The 24162-nt window shown below is 56.6% G+C and overlaps 1 protein-coding gene and 2 long non-coding RNA genes across 8 annotated transcripts in view; 2 read left to right on the top strand and 1 right to left on the bottom strand.

Moving 5' to 3' along the window:
- The window catches only part of GNAI2 (G protein subunit alpha i2), a 33256-nt gene that overhangs the window by 4582 nt on the left and 4512 nt on the right, over positions 1–24162 (bottom strand). For 2 of the 6 annotated variants that reach the window (XM_077990510.1, XM_077990512.1), the window contains exons 2-4: positions 2744–2786; positions 2346–2487; positions 1702–1862 (exon numbers count right to left, since the gene is read on the bottom strand). In XM_077990510.1, coding sequence (XP_077846636.1) covers positions 1702–1862; positions 2346–2487; positions 2744–2786 — 346 coding nt within the window. 6 annotated transcript variants of the gene reach the window in all.
- Positions 822–12700, top strand: LOC144339210 (uncharacterized). The gene is made up of 2 exons (XR_013413975.1): positions 822–1181; positions 10848–12700. It is a non-coding gene; the product is annotated as an uncharacterized LOC144339210 (long non-coding RNA).
- On the top strand, positions 14192–18466 carry LOC144339212 (uncharacterized). The gene is made up of 2 exons (XR_013413977.1): positions 14192–15747; positions 18106–18466. It is a non-coding gene; the product is annotated as an uncharacterized LOC144339212 (long non-coding RNA).

Raw genomic sequence — 24162 nt, 5'->3', positions numbered from 1 at the left:
AGGGGGTACGTATTCACAAGAGCATTCAGGCCATGTAAGGAGGGTAGGAGGAGGCTGTTCATGTGGCTGGCACAGGGCTCAGGACCCTCCTCCTCCCACCTACCCTTGCTGAAATCCACCCTCTGGGTGGGCTCAGGATTGGATTAACAATAGGAGCAAAAGGGTGTTCCAGACAGAGGGGATTGGCTTAAGCAGAGATCAGGGAAGACTAGAGAACAGGGACAGCAGCCTATCTGGTGACACCATCCAAAGCCTGTGGATGTCCCCTGCAGCCATCCTCAATGGCTATCAGCCTGTCTGTCCTGTTCCCCGTGGGTTCCTCAGCACCCTCCACCAGTCCGAGTACATGACAGATACCACAGCGAAGGAGTTCAGAACTGTGGAAAGGGTGCAGACCTGTCATGCCTCTGGGATTCCTGGGACCCCTTGTAATTCCTCAGCTGAGTCCTGGGTTCAGCCCAGAGCCAGCGAGGGTCAGAGGTGAGGTCCAGGGGCTCCGACCTACACACACACCTGTCACCTCCCAGATAACTTCTTCCCCTGTGGCCCCCACCAGCCAGCCTCCACAGCCTATGTTCAAGCACAGCCAGCTCTCCACCACCCCGAGGATGCTGCACATGCTATGCCCCTGCCTGGAATCCCCTCATCCACTCCTCCCCTGGTTGACTCTCCTTCAGAGCTCAGCAATCCTGCCTCTGGGTCAACCCCACCTCAACCTTTTCACTAACATCCTAAATTGTCACTGCATGGGGACTTTGCTCCACTCATCACTGTGTCCTTGAAGCCTTGCACAGGGCCTGGCACAGAACAGGTGGCAGCAAATTTTTTTTTTTTTTTTTGAGATGGAGTCTCGCTCTGTCACCCAGGTTGGAGTGCAGTGGCACTATCTTGGCTCACTGCAAGCTCCGCCTCCCGGGTTCACGCCATTCTCCTGCCTCAGCCTCCCGAGAAGCTGGGACTACAGGCGTCCACCACCACGCCCCGCTAATTTTTTTTTTCTTGTATTTTTAGTAGAGATGGGGTTTCACCATGTTTGCCAGGATGGTCTCGATCTCCTGATCTCGTGATCCACCCGCCTTGGCCTCCCAAAGTGCTGGGATTACAGGCATGAGCCACCACGCCCGGCCTTCTTTTTGTTTTTTTGAGATGGAATCTCACTCTGTTGCCTAGATTGGAGCGCAGTGGCATGATCTCCACTCACTGCAAGCTCCGCCTCCTGGGTTCACGCCATTCTCCTGCCTCAGCCTCCCAAGTAGCTGGAACTACAGGCGCCTGCAACCACGCCCAGCTAATTTTTTGTACTTTTAGTAGAGACGGGGTTTCACCATGTTAGCCAGGATGGTCTCGATCTCCTGACCTCATGATCCGCCCACCTCGGCCTCCCAAAGTGCTGGGATTACAGGTGTGAGCCACCGCGCCCGGCTGCAAATGTTCTTTAGAAGACTGTATGTCAAGACAGATCAGACTCAACTGGAAGAGATGTACTGTATAAGCCACCTGCCTGTCATTCCTCCTGGTCGTTCAATAACGTGTCACCCACCTACCCCCCAAACCAAAAAACACCAAGGCCTTGGTTAACGGTCTTCGGTTTCATGAGCAAAGACCAGCAGTGTCCTTCTGGGGGTTCTCAGGCCCTCCAGTCCAGCCTTTAGTCCTCCCCCAGCCCCTGCCCTGCCCAGCCCAGCCCCTCAGAGCACTCACTAGGCGGCTGAGTCGTTGAGCTGGTATTCCCTTGAGCGGCCAAAGCAGGCCTGCACACCATGGTCAGCCCAGAGCCTCCGGATGACGCCGGACAGGTCATCGGGGAGCACGCCTTGCTCCTCAGCGGTGCAGGACAGTGCAAATAGCTGCCTGGCGTCGTCCTGGGCACAGCGGCGGGTGGTCAGGCAGTTGAAGGAATATACCCCCACCCTGCCAGAGGCAGGGAAACCTCTGGAATGGGGCCCAGGCTAGGGTATTCTTGGATTCCCTAGGATGAGACTTGCCCTAAAACCTTTTTTTTTTCTTTTTTCTGCAATGGAGTCTAGCTCTGTCACCAAGTCTAGAATGCAGTGGGGCGGTCTTGGCTCACTGCATCCTCCACTTTCTGGGTTCAAGCGATTCTCCTGCTTCAGCCTCCCAAGTAGCTGGGACTACAGGCACGTGCCACCATGCTCGGCTAATTTTTGTATTTTCGGCAGAGATGGGGTTTCACCATGTTGGCCAGGCTGGTCTTGAACTCCTGACCTCAGGTGATCCACCTGCCTCAGCCTCCCAAAGTGCTGGGATTACAGGCATAAGCCACCACACCCAGCCACCCTGAAACCTTTTGGGAGGTGGGAGAGGGTGGGGCGGAGGGCACATACCGCTCTGGAGGGGTCGGCAAAGTCGATCTGCAGGTTGCCCATGGCTTTGACAATGGCCATGATGGACTGGATGGTGTTGCTGTAAACAACCGCCCGGTACTGCCGGCATTCCTCCTCGGAGTAGCCATCCTCGTGGATGATCCTGATAGCCAGGGACCAGGAAGGTTAGTGTCCCCAGGGCACTGGGAGTTCCCACAGCTGCCTGGGGCTGCTGGGACCTGCTTCAGAGAAGAAAAAACTGCCCCTGACCCACTGGGACCTGAGGAAAAGTGACTGCCTCTGAGAAGGTTCTGGGCCTGGCTAAGACTGGCTGGGCCTGTAGTCGGGGGCAGTACAGGCCCAGAGGATGAAGAGGGGAAGCTGGAGTTTGGGCACTGCCTCTGGGATACAGCACTTACTTCATCTGCTTGACGATGGTGCTCTTCCCTGACTCCCCAGCACCTGGAACAGAGGGCACAGGTGGTCAGGGGCAGGCCCAGAGGGGCTCCACAGGCACAGAACAAATGCCCAGACACCTGTAGCCCAGGAGGCAGAACTAACCATCCTACCAGCTGCACTGTGAGATGGAGGCAGCTGGGCCTGGTGGGCAGTTGAGCTATCAGGAATGCAGCTGGCAGGGCCACAGTGGTCAAGGTAACCTAGAGCACCTGTGCCCCATGGCAGACTCTCTGCAGGCCTTTGCCTCCCACAAGCTCTGCTGCCCACCATGGCTCCCCATTGTCCTGGTTGAGTTCAGGGGTCTTGGCTGGAGACTTGGCCAGACCTGAAGGAGTCAACCTGTTCTCACATACATAGGCTCACCAACCTGTGCAGCTGGTGCATGCCAATATGGTACCCTGGGCAGAGCTGGCAGGAAGATGCCCTGCATACTCCATCCAACAGGGTAGCAGCCCTTCTTCTCCCCACACTCTGAGCCTTAGCAATCAGGGCCCTAAGCAGGAGCACAGCGTCACACTTCAGCTTTCTGGACGTGGCCCAATGCCCCGCCCTCTGCTCACGGCACCCAGGTCTGCCCTGAGCAGATGGAGGCTAGAAGGCTAGAATCTGGGAGACCTACAGTTTAACACAGAAACGTACTGACTCATGAATCTGGGAGACCTGCGATGTATTTCACACACCCACACCCACACACGCCCATACTGACTCAAGCTTTTCCCTGGCCTGGTACACCCCTGGCCCATATTTCTCCTTAGCTGGTACTGAGATTTGCTGCATTCTCTCGTGTTAGTCACAGAAGATATTGTTTCTGTTCCCATTCTACAGACAAGGACATTGAGGCTCAGAAAAATAAAATATTGATCTAAGATAATGTAGCCAGGACTCAGAAGGGCAAGAGGGTGGAGGGAACCCATGATGCCAGGTCCACCCTGCCATTCTCAAAATGTGGCTAAGACCCTGCAGGACAATGCCCTGGGGAGGTGTTTAAAAGAGCAGATTCCACCGGCGCGGTGGCTCACGCCTGTAATCCCAGCACTTTGGGAGGCCGAGGCAGGTGGATCACCTGAAGTCAGTAGTTCGAAACCAGCCTGGCCAACATGTCAAAACCCCATCTCTACTAAAAATAACAAAAACTAGCTGGGCATGGTGGCGGGTGCCTGTAATCCCAGAGGCTCGGGAGGATGAGGCAGAAGAATCGCTTGAACCTGGGAGGTGGAGATTGCAGTGAGTCGAGATCATGCCATTGCACTCCAGCCTCGGCAACAAGAGCGAAACTTGGTCTTAAAAAAAAAAAAAAAAAAAAAAAAAGCAAACTCCCAGGTCCCATCCCAGATAACAGCCAGATCTTGAGGAGTGCAGCCCAGGAGCCTGTATTACCCAGGGAGTCTGTGTGAAGAAGGACCAGGAGGGCCACCCAACTCCCTGGCTAGGGGCCAGAGGGAGTGGAGGCAAAGCCTCACCTTGACCTTGCTCCCTTGCTGCTGGCTGTCTTGAGCTCCAGGTCGAATGGCCCCCAGCTGGGCCCTGCTGTTCTTCCCAGACCCCTCTGCTCCTGCTCCATCACTGCCAGTCAGACCTGCAGCTGCCAGGTACTACCTGTAGCCACCTCCAGCACCCTGCTCATGCTGTTCTCTTTGCTGGGAATATGTGCCCCATGCCCCATTCACAGTGTTTCAGTTCTGATCACTGTGGCACGTCTGTTCCTCTGTACAGCTTAGCTGGGTGGCCAGTGCAGTCTGTGCAGAGGTCAAACTTGGGGACCCAGGCCAACCTTACCAGTATCCCTCGGGGCTGGTCAAAACTACCTCAGAAGAATGAAGGTGCTAACACACAAACAAACACAAGCAGTAACAATAACATCGGCAATATTGACAGCAAAGCTATATGAAAACAGCGCCCACCATGTGCCGGATGCTGTTCTACATCAATGACACCCACCAACTGCCACCTCCACAGCAATCCTGGGAGGTGGGTTCCATTCTCACCCCGCTCTAACCAATGAAGGAACTGAGGTCCAGGGAGGCTGAAGTCACAGGTTAGAGTCCCCTCTGCAGGGAGCGCATTTGTCCACCATGCAGTCCCTCCTAGAACTGTCCTGAGTACCTGGTACTGCAGCGGAGCCACACAGTCCACCTGGCACTGGGTTCACTCCCTGTCTCCCCAGACAGACTCTGGGCCATGTGCGCAGTGCTCAACAAGCAGCAGCAGGCATTGGGATATGGTGGCAGGCCGTGCCAAGGCCCCTGCCCACCTTCAGCCCCCTACGCCAGAGACCACCCTGAGGGGAAGGGCCTGAGCCCTCCTCACAAATGCCACCAGGTGTCTGCAATCACTGAGCTTCTGACTGTCCCAGGCCTGCTTTCCAGGATGAGGGGAGGGGATGTGGGGAGATGGGGAGTGAAAGCTAGTTGGGTAAGAGGTTTCTTTTTGAGGGTGGTGATTATATTCTGGAATTAGATAGCAGTGATGGTTGCACAACCTTGTGGACATACAAATGTGCAGGCCCTGGGCAGGCTGGGGCAGCAATCCCCTCTATTGCTTTAGCCCCTGGGCACTACAGGTGCCAGGCCCACTATCTTCACTGGGGTGTATACCAGAGTATATACTAGCACCACTCCCTCCCCATTGGGCTGTGCATGGCAGAGGGGCAGCCAGGATCTCCATACTAACACTCCTCCGCCTGCCAATGGGGACACAGGGAAAGGTCCCAGGAAAGCCTCACAGTGATGCCCCATCACCAAGGCCCATCCCCCTGGGGCTCAAAGCACCCACTGGGGCAGGGAAGGCAGCAGTAGCCACCTGACTATCCTCCTCACTGGCTCCTCCAGAGCAGGAGGAAGAACCAGGAGCCAGTCACAGCCAGGATGGGGGGAACTGAAGGAGCAGAGGCCAAGGATGCCAAGTCATGAGTCTCCATGCAGTCCCCAATGAGGCAAGCCGAGACTCAGCAGGGAAGCTACCCAGGGGATGGGGGACCTGAGGTCTAGGGTGAAAGCTGCCCCCTCTTGTGTGACTTCAGGACTCCTGCCCACTTGAGGCATTAGTTTCCCTATCTGGCCACTGGGAGTGAAGAGGGGGTCTGGCCCTTTGAACGCTCTTAGTAGGTGATGTGGGCCGCTTTGTGACCCTGCCGAGGGGCAGTGATGAGGGTACAAACTTGCTTTGCATCTGATTTTCCTAGCAGCAGCTAGACCTGGTAGACATGAGGTAGGCAGCACAGAGCCAGTCATGCTAGGAGCCAGGATATCTGCTCCCTGCCCCAGCCCTGAGAGGGCCCACTTCCCTGTCCCCCTCGAGTTTCAGTTTCCCCTCCTAAGGCCTCTTAAATGTTAAGAGAACATTCTCTACCCCTAGCAGGGGTCACTGAAAAAGACCTCCACTTGACAGGTAAGCAAATCAAGGTCATGGAGCCTCTATCCCTAGACTCAGGCTGGTCTCTTTGTCTTTCCAGCAGCTGTGACTCAGGCGGGAAGTAGTGAGTGGCAGGACAAGGGCGTGGTGCTGGCAGTCAGGCAGGAAGCAGGGGGAACAACGGGACAGAGGCAGGGGCACAGCCCAGGAGCAGCTCCAGCAAAGAAGGGGGCCAGGAGCAGAGGTGGGTGGAGTATGGCATCTGGATGGAATGGGTGGGGTGAAGAGCTCTTGGGCAGCCCACAGGCTAAGTGCTCTGGCAGCTGAGGCAGTAGCCTCACTCTCCACATCTCTGGCTGGGTCCTCTTTCCATCAGGACCTGATGGATATCCCCTACCAGATAAGATGGCATGAGGCTTATCTGTGAGTTTTGCACGCATCCAGCTCCCCTCCCACCTGCCTCTCAGAGGAGTGGCTGAGTCCAGGTTTTTCTTTTTTCTTTTTTGAAACAAGAGTCTCATTCCGTCGCCCAGGCTGGAGTGCAATAGCATGATCTCGGCTCACTGCAACCTTTGCCTCCCAGTTCAACCTCTGCCTCCTGGTTCAAGCGATTCTCCTGCCACAGCTTCCCCAGTAACTGGGACTACAGGCATGTGCCACCATGCCTGGTTAATTTTTGTATTTCTAGTAGAGACAGGGTTTCACCATGTTGGCCGGGCTGGTCTCGAACTCCTGACCTCAAGTGATCCACCTGCTTCGGCCTCCCAAAATGCTGGGATTACAGGAGTGAGCCACCGTGTCCAGCCTGAGTCCAGATTTCTGCAAAGATGCTGGGTAGGCGAACTGAGGCAATAGAAGGTGGCATGAGTCAGCCCCTCCTGCCCGCAGAGGGCTCCACCAAGTGCTCTATCCCCAGCTGGGTAAGACCAGAGAGGCCTGCAGAGGTTTCCTGGGGTGGCCTTGATATCCCCACTGAGTCACACCTCTTCCCACCAAGGAAGAAACCTCTGCAGCCTTTGCCCTGTGACGCAGCTGCTGGGCCCACAGCAGGTGGGCAGTAATCGCAGTGATGTGCTGGGTGGTGGCAGCTGCTCTGCATTAGAACATCTGCTTCCACTTTGGGAGTGCTGACCCCCAGGGCGGGGGGGAACCGATGAGAGAAGGGAGACAGTACCACTCCACCTGCGCGAACAAGACCAGCAGGGCCCCTGCAGCAGGAGAGACAGGCCCACAGGTCTGGTCGCTTGATGCTTATTCCAGGCCCCAGCATTCAAGTCACAGCATCTGTTCATCTTGGACCCTCTAACTCCTTAATAGGCTTTGATCTGCTGCGAGGCTGGGACTTGCTGCTGTCCTTTCTGGCTTCAGTTTCCTCTGGGCAGAGCTGTCAAGCCTCAAGTGGCCAGCCAGCCCACCTCCCATTTTCAGATCCTCTCCCAGAAGGAGGTCCAGACTTGCCACAGCCCGGATGTCCACTCTAATGCTTCCTGAGATCCCCAAGAGCTTCAGCTCCTTTCCTGCCCTTTCTCTGGCACTTCATCTGTGAAATGGGACAACACTGTCTCCTTCTGAGAGATGGGTAAGGATTAAATGCAAAGCTCTTCTCATAGTGTGGGGCACATGGTGAGCATGCAGGTAAAAGTTATCACTATTTTTCTACCTTTTGAAAGAGTACAGATTTCCCCAAACCTCTTATTTCCTGCAACCTGCAGAGAAGACTGCTGTGGTCATCTCATTTGAAGGACAGCTTCTGAAGGCTTTCAGATAAAGAGCAGATGAAGAGCAATGGACAGCAGCTAACAGGCTGATTCAGAGCTCTGGTGGTTCCCTGCTGGGACTCAGCATAACCTGGAACAGGAGTCAGAGCTACTGGCTCCTCTGCTGGCTTTCCGCTCTGTGTCGTCACTTCCCTTCCGTATAACCGGGCACTCCTACACAGCTGGGGCCTCCTTCCTGCCCAGGAGCCTCACTGCTGACATTGCTCACTGGCTCCACACACCCAGAAAGCCGGGCAGAAGACCTCCCTGGAGAGAACCCCCATACTGGTGGGCTCCGTGGGAACACGTGGAGCCAGGGAGAGCAGCCAGCTGACGTGGCAGGCCCGAGGGCAGAGATTCTCAGAAGCAGCAGCGGTTGGGACCACAGGGTAGACTTGGGCAGCGGCCCAGCTCAAACCCACAGCACCAGGCCCGCCCACACTGCCACAACTCCCCAGCCTATCCCAGTGGGACATGGTGGGGCAGGTGGGGGTAGCCCTGAGCCCACCACAAAGGCAGCCCGGACACCACCTCCTACTGTCATCCCAGGAAGGCACCACATCTCCAGCTCAGCCTGTGGTTCTCAGATCCCGCGCACCCCCTCGTCCCCTGCAGTCCTAGGGACCCAGGTCCCGCCACCACCAGGGGGCGCCCGGCAGCCAGAGACACTATGGAAGGAGGTGGGGGCTGGGAAACACTGGGGAGCGTTTTGTTTCAGAAAACCAGCCACAGCCAGGGGAGGCTGGGGAAGGTGCCCCACCCACCAGCCCGTCCCTGGGAAGCCCCCAGCCTGCAGACTCCGCACACACAGAAACCATGGCAACGGGAGGGAGGGGCAGAGGCCCGGCCAGACAAAGGCCCTCTGAGCCCCGCCCCTGGCGTCTCTTCCTTCCTCCAGGTGTTGCTCTCTGGCCCCCCTCATTCCCTCCGAGGAGGCTTAGCCCCGGTCAGGCACTGGGAGACAGGGACTCGAGGTCTTGAAAGGGACCAGCAACACCCCCACCCGTGTGTGTGGCATGGCCCTATAACGGATGCCTGAACAGACCAGCGGACTCCACACCTCCCTCCCTCCAGTCTCTGGAACTCGGCTGCCTCCAGCGGCTTCCAGGGGTTCACAGTGCCCATAAGGGGAGCACTACCAACCGGGTTCTGGCTTGCTACTGCCAAGTCAGAGATCTCTGTGTTAGGGAAACTGAAGCCTGAGGTCCTGCCCACACATGGGAAAGGCTTTCTGGGGCAAGGTGTGTCTCCCTCAGTGGAGCCCTTTCCACTGCAGAGGGAAACTCAGGCACCGGGTGAGGAAGGCGGGCCTGATGTAAAGGAGGCTCCAGACCTGTTCATCGTTGGCCCCTCAGGCCCCAGGTACTGCTCTCTGCAGGAGCCAGGAGGTGCTGGACAAGACCCAGATCATGCGGAGCTGGGCCATTTGGCACCGTCTCCTCGGAGGCCTCTTCATTTCAGGCATCCCTCCGCTGTTCCCAAGGCACCTGAATGACCTCTCTTCCCTTCTGACTCACAGCGGTGGACTCTGGGAAAGATAACGGGAGCCTAGACCTCATCTATGAAATGCACCCCTTGAGGAAGGGTGCCAAACCCAAGGCCTGCCCTGAGTAGCATCCCTCAGATCTTCAAAGTCACCTCAAACTGCCTCAGGGCCCAACCCAAACCAGCAGCTGTCCTTGTGTCCAGAGGCCAGGAGACCATGCTAAGAACCACAGCATTGGCGGGGCGCGGTGGCTCACGCCTGTAATCCCAGCACTTTGGGAGGCTGAGGTGGGCGGATCACCTGAGGTCAGGAGTTAGAGACCAGCCTGACCAACATGGAGAAACCCCATCTCTACTAAAAATACAAAATTAGCCAGGTGTGGTGGCACATGTCTATAATCCCAGCTACTCTGGAGGCTGAGGCAGGAGAATCACTTGAACCTGGGAGATGGAGGTTGCAGCGAGCCCATATCTCATCATCGTACTCTAGCCTGGGCAACAAGAGCGAAACCCAGTCTCAAAAAAAAAAAAAAAAAAAACAACAAAAGAATCACAGCATCACAGGTTCTAGTACTGGACACAGAGAGGGAAGAGGCCAGTCTGAGGTCTCACGGTAAGGAATTGGACCCTCTGGGACCCAGAGTCTTCGGTGGCCATGAGGATGCACAGGTCTCTACTCTGTGCATGGCCTCACTCATGGCCCAGAGAGGCTTGGACGCTTCTGCTCTGGCTCTCCTAAGCCTCCCTCAGCCCCCTCAGCCCCCTGCCTGACCTGGCAACACAGCAAAACCCCTAGGAACCCCTACAGGAGAGGGCAAGGCCTCACTAGGCCACAACACTGAGATTCAGAGATCAAGGAGCAAGAGGAACCAGCCTCATCAACTATCATGCAGTCATCAGCCGACACCATGGCCACATTCCGCCGCCACACAGCATCACACATGCATCCAGCACTGAGCCTGTGCTCACGGTGGAGCCCTAAGGAACATGCTTTCCTTTCACTCCTCTGGACAATTCCCAGTCTCAGGGGCCCTCATCATGCACTTCAATAGCTTCTGAACCTTCCCCAGGCTTGGTCTCAGTCTAAGACTGGGGCTTGTGGGAGAACAAGCATAATATTAGGGAAAGAATGAAGTCCTAAGTTGCCAGCTATAACTTGAGCATCACTGTGAGGGGATACGGAGGAGGAAAAGCGGGAAGTCAAAAGGTGCAGCTGTGGCCGGGCACGGTGGCTCACACCTGTAATCCCAGCACTCTGGGAGGCTGAGGCAGACGAATCACTTAAGGTCAGGAGTTCGATACCAGCCTGACCAACATGGTGAAATCCCATCTCTACTAAAAATACAAAAATTAGCTGGGTGTGGTGGCGTGTGCCTGTAGTCCCAGCTACTCAGGAGGCTGAGGCAGGAGAATCGCTTGAACCCAGGAGGCGGAGGTTGCAGTGAGCGGAGATCATGCCACTGCACTCCAGCCTGGGCGACAAAGTGAGACTCCATCTCAAAAAGAAAAAAAAGCGGGGGGTTCCCCCATGACCACATGGCTGTAGAAAGATTCATACACAGTCTTCGGTCCCACCTTCCAGGTCAGACAGCTTCCTTTCTGTCTCCTAAAAGAGGAATTGAGGCCCGCGAGCCAGGGACCATAGGCACATGCAGCACACACATGCACCCACACTGTCTGCCTGCTGTCCTGCCTGATCGGTTACTTCCAGCCAGCACAGACTCCCAAGGGGCCATGGCAGTTGGAGGCAAGCGCTTGGCCACCACATGGGTCATGTCCTGGCGTCTCTGTTTCTTGTGTAAGTGCGTAAAATCCCTGAGCTTCAGTTTGCCCATCAGTGAAATGGGTGTAATGTCAGTCCCAGCCTCACAGGATTAAATATGACAAGATAATGAACAATTCAGCTCCACACAACAGTCAAGGCTCAATCAGAGACAGCTGTGGTTATCACCTGAGGGGAAATAGGCCCAGTGAATGCAGCCCTAGACCCAGTGAGTGGGTGCTGTCAGGGGAGAATCCTTAGGCTGAGGCAAGGGCTCCTTTGTCCGCCCCCAGCAGGGGAAATCCAGAGTGAGCTCATCTCGGGGCTGCTGCTGCATTTCCAGGCATTCATCTCAGCCTGTGGCTGGCCTTCCGGCTTTGGAGAGCAATGGCCGCTCGGGAATCTAAGAGCGGCCCTCTGCCTTCCTGCTAGCCCTCCCGCCAGCATCCCTCTCCCAGCCACAACTTCCTGTGGCCAAAGAAGGGGCCTAGAATCCTTCTTGGAGGCACCACCTTCTCTGGGATCCTGGGCCTGACGGTTGCTGGGGACAACTACCTGGACTTGCTCCAACTCAGTGACCGCCACTAGAATGGCCCACAGGAGTGCACAGATAAGCCTGGGCAGGTGTTCACCTCCTAGACCCTTCCAGTTGGCAAAGCCCTGGGGGCCCTTGGGCTCTCACCCCCACCCCAGCACCAGGCAGCCCTCTGGCCTCTTCCTCTTTTGGGCTCCTCCTCCCCCAGCTGCTTCCTCCTTTTCCTCTGGTGTGGACACCACTTCCCCGAGAGGCCCAGCCCTGCCCTGCCAAGTCGTGCAGACTTCACTACCTCCTCCTTCCCGCCTGGGGCACACACAATAGGTGCTACCAACACCTCCTTTGCATATCTTGAGGCTATCAGCAGCCTTGGAGCCCCCAGATTCCTCCAAGCCATAAGGATATCTTCTCCCAACAAGGCTGAGATGACCCCACCTTTAGGCCTTTGCTCAGACTGGTGTGGTGCTGCCTTTCAAGCCTTGTAAATATGCACAGAGGCCGACACAGAAGAACCAGACCAGCAAATGTTTGGTTATTCCAGAAAGATTCTTCCTCCCCAGCCACCAAGAGCAGCCACAGCCCCAAGAAGTAACATCAGGGTGAGGGTGGGGTTGGGGTTTAGTAAGAACAAGAGCTTCAGGCTAGAAGGGCCGGGTGGGGCTGGGCAGATGGGGCCCCACCCTGCACCTGTAGCTGAGGGAAGGGCTGCCTGAGAGCATCAGGTACCAGGGACACCATCAAAGGGCCCAATCCTTTGCCTTCCCCAAAGCACCTTGCAGAGCACTCTTAGGCTGGGTGCATCACCAGTGGCCTGGCCAGAACCTGCTGACCCCTTCCCCCTCCTCGCTGAACTCCTAGGACAAGACTCCTGGCCTGAGATGCTGGGAAGATGAGACTATTCCCTGGCCTGTACCTTGCCCCCATCTGCCCAGTCCTGCCTTCCCCCACAGCACAACGGGATGCAGGAGAGGCCGCACTCAGGCTCTGGGGTGACAGTCTCCTCCTCTGCTGTGGGTGGGGTGGGGGGAGTCCCTGGTTCCTCAGTGGCTCAGAGCTTGGGTGGACAAAGCTTCCTCCATCCTGTTCCCGCCAAATGAATGGCTGGCTTTTAGAGACAGAGGAGACACAGCCAGGGACCAAGAACTGAGATCAAGGGCAGAGTATACAGGACCTGTGTGTCTGCCTGTGGCCCCAGTAGCCCCAAGTGCACCTACTGCCCCACCCCTGCAGTTCTGGAGGCCTACGGACCTTGCTGGGATCTGACCACACCCCACCTTCAGCACTACCTGCTGCCACTTGCTAGGCAAACAGATGTTCAAGGGCCTGGGACATCAGTGATGCCACTCAGTGACCCTACCTCTCAGGCCACCCAGGGCCAACCCCTGACAAGCTGCCCAGGGCCAAAGAGGACCATCCCCAGGCCCCACCTGGCAGCCTAGGCTCCAACGCATAGTGGGTGGTGATGCTGCCTCAGGGCTTCTGGCATGGAAGCCCATGTCCCGCAACTGGCTTGACTTCCACCTCCAGCCACAGCAGCGCAGCTCATTCCCTCTGTCCTCACACCTGCTCTGCCCTCATCTGGGGTTCCCCTCCCCCACTCTGTTTGGGATGTTCCCAGCTTAGCTCCAGCTGCCCTGATTCACCTAGTCTCTCAGCTCAAAGGTATCCCTTGAAGGACCTAGTCTCACTCCTACCCTAGAGGTATGACCTCATGTTGGCTGTGCTGACACTGGCGTGACAGGCAGGGGCTGAACCTAGCAGAACTGGGCAGGATGCAGGCAGAGGAGGTCAGCTATGGCTTGGACCCCTGTTCACTCCTTGGTGTGGGAGCTCCATCCCTGCCTGCTCCTGCAGACAAAGCCCCGCCAAGCCTGGGGGAGGGGTGGGAAGAAGAGACTCAGAGGCCCAAGCCGCCCCGCCCCCCATTCAAGTGCTAATGAGCTCCAGCAGTGAAGGAGAGGGCTGGGGTAGAATGTAGGGGCTGGAGGCCAGCCTGGGTGGGTACTGGCCACCTGGCACCCAGGGCCCTGCCACATCTCCAAACCTAGACCCCCAGAGGTCGAAGGTCCCCAGGGCAGTCTGTCACTCCTGCTGGCACCAACTATCTGCATGCCTTGGGCTCCCCACTTGCTGTGAACAGCTGCCTGAGGCCAGAGGAGGGGGTTCCCCAGGGCCGCAAACCGGGGCCAGGCAGCCTCTAGGATGGGAGACTCCTTCTCACCAAACTCTCAGCAGTGGGTCCCTCATCCATTTTTTTCTTTCTTTCCTTTCTTCCTTTCTTTGTTGTTTTTTGTTTTTTGTTTTTGAGACAGAGTCTGGCTCTGTCCCCCAGGCTGGAGTGCAGTGGCACCATCTCGGCCCACTGTAACCTTCGCTTCCTAGGTTCAAGTGATTCTCATGCCTCCCGAGTAGCTGGGGTTACAGGCTCACACCACCATACCTGGCTAATTTTTTTGTATTTTTAGTAGAGATGGGGTTTCATCATGTTGGCCAGGCTGGTCTTGAACTCCTGACCTCAGGTGATCTGCCTGCCTCAACCTCCCAAAGTGCTGGGATTATAGGCGTGAGCCACTGCGCCTGGCCTTCCTCACCCACTTTTCATACCTCCAGGCTTTGGTGGACTGTCCCTGTAACACCTGTGGCTGCAGGGAGGCACTCTGCCCCCAGGTTATGAGTGGAGAGCAGGACTCCTGCCAGGGCTTCACCTGATGCTGAGTTTCTCAGCCAGTGCCACAGGTGGAACTGGGATTCGAACTCAGGTCTGGATTACCCCATGGGCTGGTCCAGGGAGGGTGGCCCTTTTCCCCCAGGCCAGGAAACACCCACCCAAGCTCTTGGGAATACAGGCCAAGTCTTGTATTCCCGCTGCAGTGCTCTTGTCAAGTTGGTCCCTCTGCCCCCCAGTGCCTAGCCCCGGCAAATGGTGTTCATCCTTCACAGCTGCCCAGCAGACGCCTCCTCCAGGAAGCCCCCCCCACCTTCACAGTCACCACTAGAGTCTAACCCATTACCCAGCCAGCCAGAATCTCAGGCCAGCCCTTCCCATCTATCTCCAGCTAGACCAGGCTCCAGTGGCTGCCCCAGGATTATACTTACCCCTCTCCCAGGAGCTCTGCCCTGTTCATGGACATGTTCAATCACTTCATTCTGTCCATATACAATCATTAGGCATCTACAGTATGCCAGTCCTTTGCAAGAGACACAGACAGGAGAGAGGTCACAAAACCCCCTTTCTTCTCTTGGTAAACTTCATTGAGCCCTTGCTATGTGCAGTCTCTGCGCTGGCCAGTACCAGGACCCTCACAGCATTACTCTGGTCTGAGCCCCAGGGCTGCAGGGCAGCCCTCGCTATACCAGCCAGCTCAAGCTCAACTGTGGCTACTGGAGTGTCAGAGACAGCAGCCCTCTAGCAGCGCACCTGAGTTGGAAGGAAGAATCCAAAGCCACTCTGCTCAGCAGGAGTTCCGCACTGGGTGGGGTAAGAACTGTCTCTTAGGTGCCAGCATAGCCTGTGGCGGGGCTGGGAAGAAACAGCCTGAAGAACTTTTCTCAGGGTCCCCTCAGTGCTGGTCACCAACCCTGTGGTGGGCCTGTGGGCCCTTGCCACCGGCCCACAGTACGCAAACTGCCACTCAGTTTACTCCTCCATCTACCCAAAATCAGGTTCAGAGGATACTTCCTTCATTCAACAAACAGATGAGAAGCACCCAGTAGATGCCAGGCTCCATGCTGGGCACAGAAATGAAGAGGACTTAGCCCTGCCCTACAGTCTCCAGGCATCTGAGAGGGGAAACAACAGCGCTGGGAGCCAGATGTTTCACCTTGGTTGAAGGAGGATGTCCAGGAAGGATCCTGGGAGGTGATCTGGGAGTAAAGTTTTAAAGAACAATCAAGTAGGGAACAACAGTTCCGCAAAGTTCCAGGGGCAAGAAAGAACTGCTCTGTTTACATTCTGAAGCCTTTATGGAGCCAGTGGTGGACACTGTCTCCTTTTTCTGTGAAGCCGTCCACACAAGCCCATCCCAAATCAGAGACTCTCCCCGCTCACACACACTCTGGCTTCCTTTCCCTTAAGTGCCCAGATTCCACCTGGGCCTAGCTGGTCAATCACATTGAGCTGGGTAGGAGTGGTGAGCATCCCTAGCGCAGGACTGGTATCTGCTCCCCCTACCAAGCTGCCAGGAAATACTCTCTTGCCCGTGTGTACCACATCAGCCTCTACCCTGGTGACAAGAACTGTGCCCGCCTGCTGGCAGAGCTACCCAGGATGGAGGGAGGCGATGTGCAGGCAGGGCAGCAGGCGTGGTTCTGGCTGGGAGGGAAGGCTGGCAGTTGCCCAACCTGAGTCCCGTTGCCTGGACAAAGTCTCCCGCTACATGGGACAGGCGCCCAGAACTCTGAACTTGCCACAGCTGGGCTCCCATCACCACCTTGCACCTGAATGGGAAAGGCATGGCTCAAGCCAGGATCCCTCCCCAGGCAGCCATGGCAGATTGGGTCGTCAATATCGGGCAGAGCTTAGTCAGAGCCCTTTGCAGCACACTGCAGGGTCTTAACTCCCAACCCACATCCCCAACAAGAACCACCAGGAGGCTCTTGTTCTCCCCACCCTGAGCTGGGATACTCCTTTGGCCCAAACCCAGGAAGCCCATTTCACAGGGTAAGCAAAGGCCAGAAGGCCAGGACCCCAGGGTGAACTCCCCAGGCTAGAAAGTGCTAAGCCAGACCCTGCCTCCCTGGCTGCTGCCAGCCCAGTGTGGGAGGACTTGCCGGGTCTCACTTGACTTAGCCCAAAAGCTGAGCTGGGCTCCAAGGAGCAAGTCTGGTGGGATCGGGGACCCTTCTAGTGTCGGGACACAAAACTAGCCAGAAGCCCTACGTTCCCCCAGCTCTATGGTCCAGTCTTGCATTTCCTCAGTCACCACAGTAGCTGCAATCAGCCTAGGGAGAGGCTGGCTAGAGACTCCTGGCTGGGCACTGGGAGGCAGCGGTACCGGAAGTGCCCTCCCCAGGCCCATCGGGCAGCAGCAGCAGTAGCAGCGATGGGCATTCCGCCGCGTCGACACCCACTCACTGCCGCTGCCGCACTCACAGCAGAGACAGGAAGAGGCAAGCGCCCAACGCAAAGCAGCCCAGGAGGCTGGGCCGCCGCCCCTTCCCGCCCCTTCTCTTCCTCCCTGAGGCAGCAGCGAAGCGGATGCCATTTTGAAACCTCCGAGGCTGTGCCCCGGAGGCTAGGTCCGCAGGGACAGTCAACAGATGGGCCCATAATGAACATACATGCTGTTCCTCGGCCACAGGCCCAGCACGAAAAGCCTTGCTTTTCACAGCCTGGGAGCCCCATGACAGTTCTGAAGCTGAGGGGCCACACCCCCCCAGGCAGTACTCAGCCTACAACGGTGCTGTGCTGTTGCAAGGGCCTCCCTCCCCCGACTCTAAAACCCCCAAATCAAAATCAGACTGCCACTGGGCACCACCCCTACTTCCAGTGGGAGGTTGGATGGGGACAGCCAGTAGGCCCACTGTCTTTGCAAAAGGCCAGCTGGGATGCTCAGAAGCACCCTGGCCCACCCCTAGCTGGCCCCTCAACTCCTCATTCAGCTAGTCCACCATCCCCCTTCACAGGGTCCCAAGATCCAACAAGCCCCCGAACTCTCAGTGGCTACATCCCAGGCCTTGCAGCCCAGAAGGGGTGTGGGCAGCCCAGCACCTACTAGCAGATCTCTTGGGCTCACCCGCAGGGGCAGCAATATGTCGGCTATCTCACCACTTCCACTTCCCCCCACCCCTCTAGCAGCCACCATCTTTCCTGGCCTTGGAGGCGACCACAACCCTAACTCCTCCACACTCTCTCCTACTTCCCAGACTGGCCTTCGAAACTGGAAAACATAGAGCCCGCAGAGCCTCCCTGGGAAGCCTGAGGCCTGGCCCCCTCCCACAGCTTGACCAGTGGAGCCTCAGTCCAGCCCCGTGGGGGTTCTTCGTAAGGCAGCCTAGGCCCTCTCCAATCCGGGGCTCCCTCATCCTAGCCCAGCCCACTTGGTGCAGGAGAGGTGGAAGGATTGGGGAAGGCCAGAGTGTAAGAGGACTTAGTGGAGGATCAGCAGAAGGTTTCGGGAGTGATGCTTGCAGAGAAGGATCTGGAGGGCAGGAAGCAGGGAGCAGGGCTCGCTGAAGGGGTTCCAGTTGGAGAGCGGGCTCAAGAGCAGTTTCCCATTCCAGAGGTTCCTTGGGTCAGAACGCACAGGTGGAAGACACAGATTCCAGACTGGGGATGGGGCACAGAGGGAGAAGGAGGGAGTGGGTAGGGGGCCTGGCAGGGGCTCCGCGGGATGCTCATGCCCAACAGGAATAAAAGGCGCAGATGAGGAAAACAAGTGGAGCCTGAGGGTTGGGGAACAAGTGGCGGGCATCCTGGGGGTTTGGGTAAAGTGTAAGGAAGGATGGCGGGGTCTCTGAAGTTCTGTGAAGCTGGTTAGTAAGGGGGGATGGCCAAGCAGGGCACTGGACCGCGGGTGTTGGGGCACTGTTGGCTGGATTTGGAGGTCTGGGATGAGATAGGGATCTGGTCTAGAGTCTGGGCAGGATCGAAGGTCTAGCCCAACCTAGAGTTTTCAACCCTGGTCCTGGCCCAGGTGTGGGGTCCCAGACAGCCCGAGTCTGGGAGTTCGAAGCCCTAGTATGAGAGGTCAAAGTCCTTGTCTGGGGATTCGAGCTGGGAATTAAGGATCCCAGTGCGGGACGCGGCCTCACCCAACAGCAGCAACTTCACCTCCCGCGCCGCCTTCTCTCCGTCCTCCCGCAGGTTCTTGTCGATCATCTTAGAGCGCTCGGCCGCCGCCTTGTCCTCGGCGCTCACTGTGCAGCCCATCCCGCCGTCCGCCGGCCCGGCCGCCGCCCGGCCCCCACACGGCCCACGGCCCGGCTCGGCCCCGCCCGGCCCCGCCCGACCCGCTCCGCTCCCACTACCAGCCCTCTGCGGGAAGCTCTCGGGTCGGCAGTTCAGAGCGTCTGCAGGAGGCGCCTTCCCGACCGCCGCGCACCGACGGCGGGGCGGGCCGGGGGTGGGGCCTGGGCTAACCAAGCCCGGGACTGGGCCGGGGCGGGTCTGGAGGCGGGGCCAGAGGAGATTCGAGGCTGGTGATTGGCTTGAGGGCGGGGCGAAGGGGGAATGAGGCGCAGCCCAGGCTCGGGCCTCGGCTGCAGGCGTGGCCACGCGGAGCAAAGGCAATAGGGGTGGATCCAAACCCAGGGACCCGGCACTGGGCGGGTTGCAGGCGGGGCCGGGCTGTGATTGGGTGCGGAGCGCCGGGAGCTCAGTTGCTGGACAGCCGGGAGGGCGGATCTGTTAGCCCGAGGGTGGGGATCCGGTGCCCTCGAGGACAGAGCAGGAACCAGCGCTCTGAGCTTCTGCGAGTTGGGCGAGTTAGGTGGAGGAGGCGTGTCTTTGTCATTTGTTAAAGTTAATGAGTCCAATAAACTTGTTTTGGAATCTACAGAACTCGGGAGCCTTTCTGGACTGCGGTTTTCTTTGTCTTAAGGCGGTAAACCGCCTTCTCCCTCTGGGTTGCAGCAAATCGAAAAAGAAAAAACAAAGGCCGGGCCCAGGGACTCACGCCAGTAATCCCAGCACTTTTGGAGGCCGAGGCGAGCGGATCACTTGAGATCAGGAGTTCGAGACCAGCCTGGCCAACATGGTGAAACCCCGTCTCTACTAAAAATACAAAAATTAGCTGGGCGTGGTGGTGGGCGCCTGTAATCCCAGCTACTCAGGAGGCTGAGGCAAGAGAACTGCTTCAACCCGGGAGGCAGAGGTTGCAGTGAGCCGAGATCACGCCATTCATTGCACACCAGCTTGGGCGACAGAGCAAAACTCCATCTAAAAAGAAAAAAAGCCGGGCGCGGTGGCTCAAGCCTGTAATCCCAGCACTTTGGGAGGCCGAGACGGGCGGATCACGAGGTCAGAAGATCGAGACCATCCTGGCTAACATGATGAAACCCCGTCTCCACTAAAAATACAAAAAACTAGCCGGGCGAGGTGGCGGGCGCCTGTAGTCCCAGCTACTCGGGAGGCTGAGGCAGGAGAATGGTGTGAACCCGGGAGGCAGAGCTTGCAGTGAGCTGAGATCCGGCCACTGCACTCCAGCCTGGGCGACAGAGCAAGACTCCGTCTCAAAAAAAAAAAAAAAATGGGCCGGGCGCGGTGGCTCAAGCCTGTAATCCCAGCACTTTGGGAGGCCGAGACGGGCGGATCACGAGGTCAGGAGATCGAGACCACCCTGGCCGACACGGTGAAACCCCGTCTCTACTAAAAAAAAAATACAGAAAACTAGCCGGGCGAGGTGGCGGGCGCCTGTAGTCCCAGCTACTCAGGAGGCTGAGGCAGGAGAATGGCGTGAACCCGGGAGGCGGAGCTTGCAGTGAGCTGAGATCCGGCCACTACACTCCAGCCTGGGCGGCAGAGCGAGACTCCGTCTCAAAAATAAATAAATAAATAAATAAATAAAAATAAAATAAAATAATAAAAAAATAAATAAATAAAAAATAAATAAATGAAAAAGAAAAAAAAAAAAGTTGATTTCCATCTTTACACCTTTGCCTAGGCTGTCTCCTTTAGCTGGGTGACTTCTCATATCCATCCTTCCCCAACCTACCAGGAGGCATTCTTCTGCAGGCAGCCATCCTGGACTCCAATCTGGGACCAGGCAATCAGGACCCAAGGGAGAAAGGGAGAGAGGGTGAGAGGGTGGAGACGGAGGAAGAGGGGAGGGCGAGCAGGCAGGGTGAGGGGGTTGGGAGGGAAAAAAGAGGAAGGAGTTGCCACTGGACTTCTAGAAACAAAAGTGGCCACAATCTTATGACCTGTCTCTTCCATGGCCTGTCCACGTCTGGAGGTGGCCATGATCCCACATCCCACCCTCCTGTGGCCTGTCCCCACTGGGCAATGGCTGCAACCCTATGGCCAGGCAAAGGTGGGGTGGAGGCAGCAGTGTTTCTAGCTGAACATTTCAAGTCTTTCTGATCCTGTGCCCAGAGCCCCAACCTCGACTGGACATTTGAAGGGGCTGCCAAAGATGAACCACGAAGGCATTTTGTGTGGCCCCAGTGCCATCAGGCCAGGAGGCCCCAGCCCAAAGACAGGGAAGTCCCCTGACGCAAGACAGGGTGCTTGCCACCAACAGGCCGGTGTTTAGCATAGACCCCTTCCTTGGAACCTTGGAAAACATTTTGACTGGGCATGGTGGCTCACGCCTGTAATCCCAGCACTCTGGGAGGCTGAAGCAGGCAAATCTCTTGAGGTCAGGAGTTCAAGACCAGCCTGGCCAACACGGTGAAACCTTGTCTTTACTACAATTACAAAAATTAGGCTGGGTGCGGTGGCTCACACCTGTAATCCCAGCACTTCAGGAGGCTGAGGTGGGCGGATCACCTGAGGTCAAGAGTTCGAGACCAGCCTGACCAACATGGAGAAACCCTGTCTCTACTAAAACACAAAAAATTAGCTGGGCATGGTGGTGGGTGCCTGTAATCCCAGCTACTTGGGAGACTGAGGCAGGAGAATTGCTTGAACCCAGGAGGCGAAGGTTGCAGTGAGCCAATGTCATGCCATTGCACTCTAGCCTGGGCAACAAGAGCGAAACCCCATTAAAAAAAAAAAAATTAGCTGGGCGTGGTGGCATGTGACTGTAATCCCGGTTACTCAGGAGGCTGAAACAGGAGAATTGCTTGAACCTGGGAACTGGAGATTGCAGTGAGTCGAGATCACACCACTGCACTCTAGCCTGGGCAACAGAGCAAGATTCCGTTTCAAAAAAAAAGAACCTTGGTACACATTTTGTTCCAGCTCCCAATCCCCAGGCTGGCTGTTCTCCCTGGAGTGTCTGCATATCCCTATCTGAATGTCTCTCTTGTTGAGGAGTCATTGACCTGGAAGTCCTCCAATGACTCCCTCAGGGCTCCCTCCTGTCCTGAGACATGGGATATGATGCCCCATGTCCACCACTGCTCTGAAGCTCAAGCAGGCCCTGCCATGGGTGTGCAACATGTTGAGGACACATAACGCCCACCAGGGCCACAGATACGCTGTATACACCTACACATAGGTCAGCCTCCAACGTGCCTCAGATCCACAGAACACACTACAAAAATGGGTACACATGGCCAAGAATACAGTCTGTCCACGCACAGACTGGCTTCCAAGGTGGGCCCCTCCCCTTCCCTCCACCCGTCACCCCGCCCCAGGCTTGAGAGCTGATCCTCGCTCCTCTGGCCTCTCTAGCCTGCTCCTAGCAACAGCCAACAGCTCTCACAGTTGCCAGGCAACAGGGAGAAACTGTCAGCCCCTTGGAGGCCCTGCTCTCAGTAGGTGGGCACAACACAGACCCCAATCTATGGAGGCAGGGCAGGATGCGGCCACTGGAAGGCATGGCCTTCCCCCATCCCAGGCCAGGTCCTGTGGTTATGGCACCCTTCCCACCAGTTAGCTGCTCCTTTCCAGTCCTATGCTCTTCCCAGGGAGTCCAGCAACCCTTGCTTCCACCCTGCTAGCTGCTCCCTCTCCATCTCCATGGGGTCCCCAAGGCTATGGCCAGGCCTCTGCTTGCCACTCCAGTCATACACCTCCCACTCTGGGGGCTCAGAACCCCACAAGGTCCTCTCCAGCCTGACTTCCTTGATTGCCAACCCCATGTCCACCACTGCTCTGAAGCCTCCCTGAGACATCTAGGCACCTCAAACCCACACCGTCCAGAACTGGGTACATCCCATCCCACTGGCCCCTGTTCCGAGGCTCTCCACCACTTCATGGTCCCCCCACCAGCCACAGCAATGACTCCCCTCCCCTACCCCTATATGCCGCCAGCCTCTTCCCTACCTCAATTTCCCCTTCAATCTGTATTTCTTCTCTGTCACCACTATCTCCCAGCTTAGGACTCTAGCCTCTTCCTTGGCTCTCCTGTTTCCCTACAATTTATCCTCCACATGGCAGCCAAGGGCATCCTACTGAAAGAAATCACATCACTTCCTTGCTCAGAAACCTTCTGTGGTTCCCCAATGCCCTGACAATAGATAAAGTCCCCACACACACTGGTTTGGACTCTGCAGCAGGTGGAGGCTGTAGGCTGGCAGTTGGAAGCAAAGACTCTGAGGAGCAGTTTGCAAACTTGCCAGCTACTTGTTACTTTGGACAAGTACCAGAAACTCCCTGTGCCTCGGTTTTCTTATCAGTAAAATGGGCCTGATGGTTACACATACCCAAAGCACAGGCAGAGGACAGGACTTCAGGAGGAAACATGTAAAACATACAGAATGTACATGGCACATAGGAAGCTCTCAATAAGGGTGAGGTGTTATAGTAGCGATTTCTTTTTTTTGAGACTGTGTCTCGCTCTATTGCCCAAGCTGGAGTGCAGTGGCACGATCTCAGCTCACTGCAATCCCTGCCTCCCGGGTTCAAGTGATTCTTGTGCCTCAGCTTTCCAAGTAGCTGGGATTACAGGCACCCGCCACCACACCCAGCTAATTTTTGTATTTTCAGTAGAGATGGGGTTTTGCTATGTTGGCCAGGCCAGTCTCAAACTCCTGATCTCAGGTGACCTGCCCGCCTTGACTTCACAAAGTGCTGGGATTGCAGGCGTGAACCACCATGCGCGGCCCCCCATTTTTTTTTTTTTTTTTTTTGAGACGGAGTCTCGCTGTGTCGCCCAGGCTGGAGTGCAGTGGCCGGATCTCGGCTCACTGCAAGCTCTGCCTCCCGGGTTCACACCATTCTCCTGCCTCAGCCTCCCAAGTAGCTGGGACTACAGGCGCCCACTGCCAGGCTAATTTTTTGCATTTTTAGTAGAGACGGGGTTTCACGGTGTTAGCCAGGATGGTGTCGTTCTCCTGACCTCGTGATCCACCCGCCTCAGCCTCCCAAAGTGCTGGGATTACAGGCGTGAGCCACCGCGCCCGGCCCATTTTTTTTTTTTTTAATAGAGATGGGGTCTCACCATGTTGCCCAGGCTGGTCTTGAACTCCTGGGCTCAGGCAATCCTCCTGCCTTAGCCTCCCAAAGTGCTGGGATTACAGGCATGAGGCACCGTGCCTGGCCCAATAGTAGCGATTTCTGTAAGGCTTTATGATTGTCTCCACTCAAGGGTCCACCTCATGTCCCTCCACGTGCAACACACTGGCACTCCAACCATCTGGCTTCCCTTGCTCTCTCCATCCCCGGATCTTCCCTCCCATCCCCCTACCCTGTTAAATTAATCCCTCCTCCCCACCTTTCATTCCCTGGCTGTGAGCTGGGCCTCTCTGAGTCCCATTGTCCTGGGGCTTCCCCTTCCCCAGCCACATCCCACTATTCTGGTGGTGGGTCTATCCCACTCACATCCCTAATTCCACGCTTCTTGTAGGGTGGCAGGTAAATACGTGTCAATTTAAATGAATAAGGCCAGGTGCGGTGGCTCGTGCCTGTAATCCCAAAACTTTGGAAGGCTGAAGTGGGAG

This window comes from Macaca mulatta, chromosome 2 (genome assembly GCF_049350105.2).
Source record: "Macaca mulatta isolate MMU2019108-1 chromosome 2, T2T-MMU8v2.0, whole genome shotgun sequence".
NCBI lineage: Eukaryota > Metazoa > Chordata > Mammalia > Primates > Cercopithecidae > Macaca > Macaca mulatta.
Note: the sequence above shows the minus strand (reverse complement) of the source record. Positions and strands in the feature narration are given on the sequence as shown.